The sequence below is a fragment of the Vulpes lagopus genome, chromosome 3 (assembly GCF_018345385.1).
Source record: "Vulpes lagopus strain Blue_001 chromosome 3, ASM1834538v1, whole genome shotgun sequence".
NCBI classification, from domain to species: Eukaryota; Metazoa; Chordata; class Mammalia; order Carnivora; family Canidae; genus Vulpes; species Vulpes lagopus.
Genome location: NC_054826.1, coordinates 20,002,555 through 20,013,776, shown reverse-complemented (window position 1 = coordinate 20,013,776; position 11,222 = coordinate 20,002,555). Strand labels below are relative to the sequence as shown.

The following is an 11,222-nucleotide window of genomic DNA, read 5'->3' as shown; positions in this document are numbered from 1 at the left end:
TCAAGTGAATGGCAGAGGGGAAGTGGGGAACAGGAAGGGAGGCAGAGAAGGCTTTGCTTTGCTGCTGTCAGTTAGACTCCATTCAACTGCCCCTGGTGGGCATTCCAGTCCACTGAGCATGCCCAGTTTGTGTGACTGACTTTCACCAAGTAGAACAATCAACAAGATCACCATAAAGGCTTTACCAACACCAGGCCAGTAAAGTGACCACCGAAAACCATTCCCAAATTTGTGATCAATGGACCCAAGTTTAGGGAAAGGAACTCCTTTGGTCTACAAAAATGGTTTGTGTCCCGGTCTCTAATTTCCTCCTTCTCAGATACTCTGGTCTCCACCCAAGGGACAATATTCGGTGAGATGCAGTCATTTTGTTGGTCAGCAGGAGCTCAGAAGCAAGAAAATATCATAGTGGTAGAATGCAGCATCATCCTCCTCAATAGCAGCCCATCGCTGGAAGCTTCCAGATCATTGTGCCGATCGAGTGGAGGAGGGACTTTCCTTTAGAGAACCTTATGTGAACCTTATTGAGAAACTTGCCAAGTTGCTTGTTCGATTTTTTAGCCTTACTATTTCTGATACTTAGGTGCTGTCTCTTAGAGAGCCTGAAACAGCCAAGATATGACTCAGGCCATGGAGGAATCTGTAGGTGAGCATCATGGGATCCTGAGGAGCTAAGTGTTTTGTGTCTGTGCGATCATATGTGTACATGGGATGGGGGATAGTGTGGGTCATTGTGGAAGGTCTGTACACCTTAAAAGTGTTATGAAAAGGTATGCTAGATTAAGATTATTTTTCTCTACTCTCCTTTTATCCCAAAATAATAAGCACATTGATTGTAAAGGATCAATGATAGACTAGGAGCCTGAGAGATGAGGGTGCCTTATCTTCTTCAACAATGTATAGTCTACCTGAGGAGAAAATGCCTATTCAAAGAAAGACATTCTCTCTTTTTTTAAAAAAGATTTTATTTATTTATTCAGAGAGACACACACAGAGAGAGAGAGAGAGAGAGAGAGAGAGAGAGAGAGAGGCAGAGACACAGGCAGAGGGAAAAGCAGGCTCCATGCAGGGAACTCAATGTGGGACTTGATCCCGGGTCCCCAGGATCACACCCTGGGCTGAAGGCAGCACTAAACCGCTGAGCCACCAGGGCTGCCCAAGAAAGACACTCTTATTTAATCTTAAATGCTAGAAGAGTCCTTTGGAAATATATTCCCCTAATTTTTAAGCATGATTGCCTGTTTTGCCAAAAAAAAAAAAAAAAAAAGACTGTGCTAAAGAGCACTGTGGCTTGATTTGCAGACTCACCTCTAAGAGTTTTTCTCTTATCAATTTGCCATGAGGCCTGAATTGCTCAATTCCTTTGACTCAGATTTTTTTTTCTGTTTTCCAATGAGCCTTACTCAAATACAAATATGCCTGGAAAGTGCAAGTCAAACTAACTTAGGTCATTGACAGAAAACAGAAGATTGCATGAGCTTGGGACCACAAGAGGGATCTGCCAAGGCCAGAGGTTAGACAGAGGGAAACAGAGGTAGGCCAGATGTAGACAGAGTATGGAAAAGAACATGGCAGAGATGCTGAGGGGACAGTGAAAGAGCTACATCACACCATTGCCTTCTTGTGCTCAAGTAGGATGGAAGGGTTTCAACTCATGGCATCCAAGAGCTATGCCTTGATAGAGAGGATATATAGGGTGACCCCTACATGACAGGAGGGATAGACAGGAATGTAATATAGTTTTTTTAAAAAGTATTTATTTATTTATTTATTTGAGAGAGAGAGCACAAGCAGTGGGGAGAGGCAGAAGGAGAGGGAGAAGCAGACTACTTCGGGAAGGGGAGCTTGATTCAGGGCTTAATCTCAAGACCTTGAGATCATGAGCTGAGCCTAAGGCAGATGCTTAACCAACCGAGCCAATCAGGTGCTCCAGAATGTAGCATCTTTTACCTTCCCCTTCCTCTTCAATTCAGGTTTTGAAAAAAATACTAAATATCTGCTATTCGCAAGTATGTCAAATATATGAAATATGAATAAGACACAGTTCCTGCCATCAAAGAGCTAGCAGTCAAGAAGAAGAAGGGGGTAGGGGGCAAAGGAGAGAGAAAGTCAAGAGAACAAAAATATCCATTCCTGCATAGGAATTAATAGGAGAGCTTTGCAGCAAAGACTTAATTCTTTTTCTGTACATTATAGAGACTTTTGGAGATATTAACCTGACTCTAAGCATGCTGAACATGGAAGATAATATTAGCAAGGTAAGGAAAATAGAGAATAATCTCTTTTGCATTTACTTTTTATAGTCCAATTATTGTAATATTTCATATACCGCCTTTTTTGCCTTGGCTTCCTCTTTTCTCTCTGGCTCTATATATGGCATTTAATCTTTCAAAAAGTACAGTTATAATGGAAATCATCATAATGTTTAAACAATGATATTTGGCATTTGAGGAATCAGGGCATCTACTTCTGGAAGCTAGCAAAAAGAATGCCCCTTTCTATAACCTTATACAGGCAGACCTGGAAAGAGGGGGAGGACAGACTTACAACCATGTGGATTAGCATCTCCTCCTGGGTAAGCTGAGAGGCCCTATGAAAATCCCCAAGGATCTCCCCTACTCATCTGTGATGCTACTTCACAATTAGAGATTTCTTTCTCTGGGATGTGAAGGCTTTTCTGGCTCCAACAACCTTTTGGAAAATAATTAACAGCTACCTCCAAGGGGCACTTACCTAGGAAGCAGCACCCTAGATGCCTTTCACACACACTGACTTGTATTATAGTCACCCCTCACACCTTTACCAGGTAGGCATGGCTGTTTCCATTTCACAGCGAAGAAGAGTGAGAGCCAGAGCAGATGCATGACCAGAACACAAGCCTGTCTGACTCCAAAACAAGGCATCTAGTCATGATCCATTGCAGCCTCCCTGTGAAGGACAGGGCCTACACCTTTATCTCCTAATCTGGTGGCTCTCAGAGCTGACTGTGTGTTAGAATCCCTTATGCAAAGGGAGTTCTTTCACACCTTAAACATGGGCATGGTAACTTGAAAGCAACATGCTTGAGGCTGTTGGGCCTTTCAGGACACCAGTGTCTCATCTATCAGAGGCCAAGTAGCCACCTGAGAGATTTAGAAGAGCCCTTTCACACAGCACCTGCTCAAGCCCCATGATTCTGAGGCTGCAGCTCTGTCCAAAAGAATTTCTAACTTTCTTTCTATAAACCATGAATAAAGCTAGGGCTTATAAATCTCCCTTAGGATCCCGTTTCATAGTTTATCAGCCTCTTTGGGAATCACAGTTTGTTTCTTAATACCATAGTCATTCCCTGGTGGTAGGAGCAGTGGTTTGGGTAATGAGCATTTCCAATCCCCTGAGTGCCCTGCAACAGTGAATTTCAAGCCTTTTTGCTAGGTAGCCTGCGTCCACCTTCAATTAGATTTTGTCATAGTAACGTAGTCAGGGTAGTCAGGTTAAAGTAGTTTTCAGAAAGAACTTTGCTTTATATATAAACTTTTGCTTCCTAAAGTTGCATATTATGTTCAGGAAGCCATTACAATTAAGATGTATGAAATCCATTGTGAAGTAGAAATTTGTTTGATCGTGTTAATCATTTGCACTTTATCTGATTCCTTTAATTTTGCCCCTCAAATTCTGTGTATACACTTGTATGTTCACAGGAAGACATTTATGGTCATCTCACTTCCGTTATTCAGAACAGTGATATCTTAGATGACGCAATTGTCCAACGATTGATTTATTATGCTTCTAAGGACATGAGAGACAACAATGTAAGTTTGATTCTTAATGATGAATCAATGCCAGGGTCAGCAGCAGGTCTTTAAGTGGCTCAAATGCACCCATGTGGACATTTATAAGCTTTTTCTACATTGCTGCCTGGACTGCAAATCACTTTCATTAGTTCTTTCACAATAACTTGGATATTATTTATAGTACCTATTATTTATCCGTTCACAGATAAGGAAACTGAAGCAAAGCTAAAAAAAAAAAAAAGATGTTAGAGATAATATTATCCATTCCACTTTTAGATGAGCATGTTGATGCTTGGAGAGATTTTTTTTTTTTTTCAAAATAACACAGCTATCTATGGACAGAACAAGTAACTAGAACCCAGCTTTCTTGCTCTCCATGAATTATTATCTCTTCATGTGTCTACTTAGCTACCTATGCTAGGCATTGTATCAAAAAATTACTTGTAGAAATAATTTGAGTCCTAAGGTGTTATTTTCCTGCAGAAAAGATTTTTGCTTGTTTACCTGCCAAGGGTCCTAACAATCTACGATTAGTTTCAGGACTTGCGATTTTGGGCAATGAAGGGGGGCAACTTCTGTGACTCCAAGTTGGACCACGGTCCATGGAGGGCCAAGTGAACCTTTCATTTAGGTTCAGCCTTGTGAAATCTTATGCCAAAAGATAAGAAGGGGGATGACCAGGGTCTCACCATTTGTTGGTCCTAAATTCTATCTATTTTCCCACCATACTGCAAAGTAGCCTCTAATATAGGACTTATCTCTCTGGATTCCCAATCCTTTTCAGATCTCAACGTGGTAATTCATTCCACCCTATACTCTGATGGTTTTTTTAATGTATTTTCTAATAGTTTATCTCACTCTTTTTATTTTCCTCAGCAGGGCAGTCGATCAAGGATACCTAGCTCAGCATTACCAAAAGCAGAAGTCCCTCCAAATATCTCTGGTATCAAAGATAACTAGATCAGGACAATATTAAAACCCAAAACTCTAGACTCTTGGCCCTATTTCCCTTTCACCATTCTCTCCAGTCTTTCAACCACGGTGATCCATCACTTCAGCATAAAATATAAATCCTGTGCTCACAGCACCTGATCAATTAGCAAGAAAATGTATATTGACCTCAAGTTTACAAGAATCTTATTAAAACCCACTTTTGAAGTTCATTACAGTTACCTCTGTCTTGGCAGCCACTGACCCCTACCCCAGAGGCTTTCCCACCTGGGTTTGTAACTGCCTGTTCTCTCTTTATCCCAAAGCCAAGGGAACTTAGAATATTCTCTAGACTGTTACCTCTCCACAAACTCCCTCTACTCTTCCTCTCATTGTCATTGCTGTTTTCCTTTTCTTCCTCAGATCCTCAGAGAAACCAGAATGCTGGCTGGTGAGGTTTTGGTGTCTCTTGCTGCACATGATTTCAACTCTGTGATGTATGAAGTACAAAGTAACTTCAGGATACTGGAGCTACCAGATGAATTCATTGTGCTTGCCCTGGCTGAACTGGCAACCAGCTACGGTATGGACAGAATAATCTCCACATTTACCTGGGAAGCAACCACCCTGACACCAGATGGGTGCAAGCAGCACAAAGGAGAACATATCTCCCTTCTGCCATACTAAAGAGTATCGATACTGGGCTTTCAGCACTTGTTTCTAAGCATAGATGAGCCTACTGCCCCGCCATTAGTCTGTGCTGTTCCAGATTTGGCTGGACTCTCCCATCTTCACTGTCCCTTTCACTTGGCTTTGTGTTTGCAAAAGCCCTTTTCCCACAAGTCATGTTCTGCAAACCACTGAACACTTACATGAAGTAGGAGTTTGTCATGATTTTTTTTCTACGTCACTTTATTTAACAGATGTTTGTTTGTTTTTATTGTTTTTATTGTTTTATTACCTGTGCTAGGCCCTGGGGATGTAGGCAAGTTCTAGTGGGAGAGATAGGCATTAATAAAATAATTATCCAAATAAACACTTGCTACCTAACAACAGGTACAGATGTCTTTATGCCTAGCACCTTATTTTATTTTTTTTAAGATTTTATTTATTTATTCATGAGAGACACACACACACAGAGAGAGAGAGAGAGGTAGAGACATAGGCAGAGGGAGAAGCAGGCTTTCCATGGGGAGCCCGATGTGGGACTTGATCCCAGGACCCCGAGATCATGACCCGAGCCAAAGGCAGACACTCCACCACTGAGCCACCCAGGCATCTGTCTAGCACCTTATTTTAAAGCAACAACTCCTTGATTCTCTAACTACAGCCAGGCATGATGGCAAAAGAGGGGTAGAGGAGAATATCTTCCTGCTGCACCTCATCCGTCTCCCCAACACAGCCTTGAAATGCTTGTTACTAACATGGAGAATCACAGAACTCCCCAGTGTGAGAGGATAATGCCTTTCCCCTCTTGTGCCCCTCTTGGCAGTGTCCCAGAGTATTCCCTTCATGATGATGACTCTGCTAACCATGCAAACCATGCTCAGGCTGGCTGATGAGGAAAGGATGAAGGGAGTCTTTTGTCTTGGTGGGTATCCCTAAGGTTACCTCTTTGTTAAGACCAGACTATGAATTGAACAAATGTTTCATTTTTCCTTTTACTCTAGCCTGTTCTTTCTAATAATATAGTAGCTACCATTGATTGAGTGCCTACCCCATGGAAGTTTCTCTGCAGGGACTTATCTCTCTCAATCCTCACAGCAATTATAATTCTCTCTGTCTCAATCCTAAAAGCAAGGTAAGTACTCTTAACCCCATTTTACAGGGGAGAAACTGAGGGTCATGGAAATTAAGCAATTTCTTAAATTGTGACAGTCAATGAGATGGCAAGGTGGGATTCAAGTCTATGTGACTGTAGTTTATACACTTTCCACTGCCTTAAAGAGCTTCCATATCTACTAGCCTCCTTCTTTAGTTGGATCACACCTTCCTCACAGTGGCTCTGGGAGCTCACCAAGCTCTTAGCAGTAAGGTAAATTTTGCCTTTGCTTTGTAATGCAATATTGTAATAATGATAAGTAATCAACCTAATCAAAGTATAAGCAATCATAAAATTAAGAAAAATAGGTAAACAAACTTTGTGTCACAAATCCCTCAACCCCAAAACTGGAGTTTTGGGAAATACATCTAGAGTAACCAAGAGTCTACAGAGAAAAACATGCTTTGGGAATCCCAGGAAAAAGCATGTACAGCACAGTTAGAAGCTCCTTGGATGAGTCTAGAGACCTGGACTCTTTTTCCTGATCATCTACTGAACCATCAGGTGACTCTGTCCTCTCTCAATCTCATTTTCATCTCTAAACACAATAAATAAAGTGATTACTAAGATCCTCTCAACTCTAACACCCCAACACTACTATTTTGTAATATTTAAAAGCCCTTGCTGTTAGGAATGTCATCTTTACCCATCAACCAAGTCTTTTCTGTTCTGTTTTGGCCATTTCTTCTTTTCTGTCCTCAATGGAAGCAATATTTATATCTGGTGTATACTGAGATTTTACTTTGTACCTGAATACTGCCTTGAGTATTTTAAGATTATCACTTCCTTTAACCTCACAGCAACCCCATTAGGTAAGTAACATTTTTCTCCTTCACTTTATAGATGAGAAAATTGAGGCATAGAAAGTTAATAATTTGCCTGCAGTTACACAGTTAGTATGTGGCAGAGTCAAGATTTGAACTATGACAGGCTGGTTCAAGAACTTGAGCAATTATACTAGATTAGCCTACTTCTCAATACTTTTTAGTTTCCCTACTTACCATCGCAGCTAACACTGTGTTCTTGTAAATAAACTTCGGTGCTGGTAATAGCATTTCTACCTGAATATCAACAACCCAACAGTGAAAAGGAAATAAAATTAGAAATAATCATGGCATTGAATGAGAGATTCTGTCTTTGTGTTATAAAGTTATCTAGTGCCCTTTGGTCCTAAAGCAACTTTTGCCTGACTGCCACTAAAGAATAGGCATAAAATTTCATAGTCCTCTATCCATCCTTCCAGCTGTTCATTCAATCGATCAGCCAATAAGCAGACATTGTGCGCATTGCCTCAGATACCAACAATAGATAAGACATGCTTTCCCTCATGTTGCTTTTGGCCAGTGCAAGACAAACACACACACACACACACACACACACACACACACAAGATTATGACAAAGTACAGCAAGACATTATCAGTTTGAAGAGAAAGTGAATGAGTCAATAAATGACCAGCTCTAAGATAACACAGGATCTTTCCAGAGTATTCCTTGCATATGAAGTATCATTGAGGAGTAAACTATGAATTTTCTTCATCTAGTGAAACGTGAGGGCTGAAGGAACAAATAATTTTATTTCATGCATTTGATTCAAATATATGTGGGTGGTGGTCCCAATGATATTTTTGCAGGCTCAACATTTTTTTCTTTATTTATTTTATTGAAGTGAAACAGACACATGGAAAAAAATACAAATCAGAAGTGTACAGCTTGATGAGTTGTCACAAAATGATCTTACTCATTTGACCACCACTCAGGTCGAGTAGTGAGACATTACTAATACTCCAGAAACCCACCTCATCTTTCCTGCCAATCATCACCATCTCCATCCTTTCCAAGGGTAACCTGACTTCTAACACCATAGATTAGTTTCTTCTATTTGTGAGATTCATACATGTTATTGGGTGAAGCTATAGTCCATGCTCACTTCTGTATATTATTACGTGTCTATACTGCAATTCTCCCATTCTACCTGTCAACATTTTCTGTTTTCTATTTGAGGTTTTTCTAGAAAAAAAAGTGAATATGTTTTCTGTTTGAGGCTATTACCAGAAAAAAGTACAAAACCAGTCTTATACAAGTATTTTAGTGTCTATTTATTTGGGTATCTAATGACTGCATACTTAGGAGTGGAATCTCTGGGTCATAGAGAACACATATTCAATTGTGGTAAATAGTGTCAAACAGTTTTCTAAAGTGTTTGTATCAATTCACACTCCCCCAAGCAGTGTGAAAATACCAGCTGCACCTTTGTCTTATTGACATTTGACATTGTCTGAAATTTTAGCAATTTTGGACAGTTTGTTGTATTATTTCATTATGGTTTGAACTTACATTTCACTAATGTGGCTAAATACTTTTTATATGTTTATTTGATACCATCATAACATTTTATAAAAACTATTACCATTTGCTAATCATCAGTACACTCTTCTCAAATTATTTTATAGTCCCTCCGATCTTTATATTTTTCTCTATCTGTGATTGTTTTTAAAAATGCAGCCCTTGAGAAATTCAGCAAGGCCATTTACAAGTATGTCAACCACTGGAGAGACTTCCCTTATCCAAGATTGGATGCCAACCGACTCTCTGACAAGATCTTCATGCTGTTCCGGTATATAATGGAGAAGTGGGCCCCCATTACCTCGCCCGTGCAAGTGAGTGGAGGCCTCAGCATGCCTCACGCTAGCTCTCCTTCCATGCTGCTTGAACTTCCTCCACTCTCTGACCTGATCATTAATCTCAGTGGTTTTGGAAAGCTATGAGTTGTATTTTATCAAGTTTATCAGAACTTTTTGTTTGTTTCAAATCACTATTTATTCATTCTTGGACTAATATTTATTGAGTCCCCCATGACATGCCAGACACTGTTGCCCATGCTGGGGAGACAGCGGGGATTGAACAGACCAAAATCCCCACTCCTGTGGAACTGACATTCCAGTGTGTGGAAGGAACAATAACTAACTGAAAGTGAGTAAAATAGATAGAAAGTTAGTTATTTTGTGTTTTAGAATCCGTATTTGGGCTGAGTCACTGATTAGGAAAAACAACAGCCCACAAAAATATCCCATATCTCTGAAGATGACAGTGAAATAAAATAACATCTAAAGAATATGTGTGGCTGCTTCAAAAGATCATAATGCCTTGTGCAGAAGAGATTACAAAGCTCAAGCACACAGAATCCCATGCCTATCTTGCTTAATCGGTATAATTCTTAAATGGAGGCTAAATTACATCCTATTTAGGTCTTTTAGTCCTGCATTATAAAAGGTGTAACACTTAGCCCTCTCTAGTTCAGTTTCTTTTCTACACTTGAAGCTACCAAAGCATTTATTATTATTTTTTTAACATGCTGGGATAGTTAAATCATTAGCAAACATGGAACTTTTAAAATATCCTGTAAAAGTCTCTTCTTCAGGGCACCTGAAAAACACAATTCAATACAAATTCACTAAGTACTTCCCTAGCTTCCCACAGAAAGAGTTAGATAAGTGACAAGAAGGTGCACACAGTAATAAGGGAACAGAGAGAGAAGCACCTAGACTCCTGTGGTGAGTACTTGAAAGGCCATGACGTTGAAACTGAGCTTGCAGCTTCTAAAGACTTTCACCCCCAGCAAGAGGCATTCCCTAAAGAGACAATAAAAGCTGCTGAAGCAGAGGCTGGAGACAGGGTAACATGTGCACTTGAGTGAGGCTGTGGGGTGAAAGGGAAAGGGAGAAGAGAAAGGGGCTGTAAAGAGGCAGAAGCAAATGAAACCAAAAAAGGTTTTGGTCTTGGCCACATAATGAAGAGCCTTGAATGCTAAACAGGAGTTTGGACTTTTTTTTTTTTTTTAATAGGAAATAAGAAACCTTTGAAGGGTTCTAAGCAAGGAGAATGAGATCTTAGAAACTAAGGAATAATTTTCAAGAAGCAAAGGGAGATCTATGGAGAGTCTATTGTTAACAGTGCTTTGGCAAGAATAATCTTGAAAAGCGTCCATTGCTTGGAAATGTCCAATTGCTTAAAACAATCATCCAGCTGACACACAGTTGAGTGAAATAAATGGTTGTTATTCTGAGCCACTAAGTTTTGAGACAGTTTGCTAGACAACAAAACTTAGCTGACAGAAAAAATCCATCACATAGTATTAGGTAGAAAAAGCAGAATGTAGAACTATATATCAGAGAATGGCATCAGGTTTTTAAAAATTAAAATGTACAGAGAAAATATAGAAATAAATCAAGCAAATTAAAAAACATACTAAATTACACTAAACAGTGATTATCTATCAGCAATGTGAATACTGTTTACTTCATCATAACTTGTGTGATTTCTAAATTTTTATAATTAATCTACTTACATTACATTATATATATATATATATATATATTTTTTTTTTTTTTTTTTAATGTCAGCAGAAGTAAATGAGAGGTGGGAAGTGGAGATAGCGAACTTGGACCTCTCTTTCAGAAAACTTTGCTTTTTGTTTGTTTGTTTCAAGTTTTTATTTAAATTCTAGTTAGTTCACATACAGTGTAATATTGATTTCATGAGTAGAATTTAGTGATTCATCACTTCCTTTTTTTGAAAAAAGGAAAGAAACAATATTGGGCTCAAAGTGATAGAGAACTGAAGAATTTCTTTTAATATGAGGGAAGTTTTAAATTTATTATTTATTGAAAGAAAGTGACTATTGGGGAAAGTTTAAAG

General features: G+C 39.3%; 1 protein-coding gene across 1 annotated transcript in view; it reads left to right on the top strand.

Annotated features, from left to right (window-relative positions):
- The first annotated feature begins 618 nt into the window (after positions 1 to 618).
- The window catches only part of MROH2B (maestro heat like repeat family member 2B), a 61,589-nt gene continuing 50,985 nt past the window's right edge, over positions 619 to 11,222 (top strand). The window contains exons 1-6 of the mRNA XM_041749794.1: positions 619 to 646; positions 2,197 to 2,258; positions 3,681 to 3,791; positions 5,127 to 5,286; positions 6,196 to 6,294; positions 9,030 to 9,184. Of these exons, the coding sequence (XP_041605728.1) occupies positions 619 to 646; positions 2,197 to 2,258; positions 3,681 to 3,791; positions 5,127 to 5,286; positions 6,196 to 6,294; positions 9,030 to 9,184 (615 nt within the window). The remainder of the gene's footprint in view (positions 647 to 2,196; positions 2,259 to 3,680; positions 3,792 to 5,126; positions 5,287 to 6,195; positions 6,295 to 9,029; positions 9,185 to 11,222) is intronic.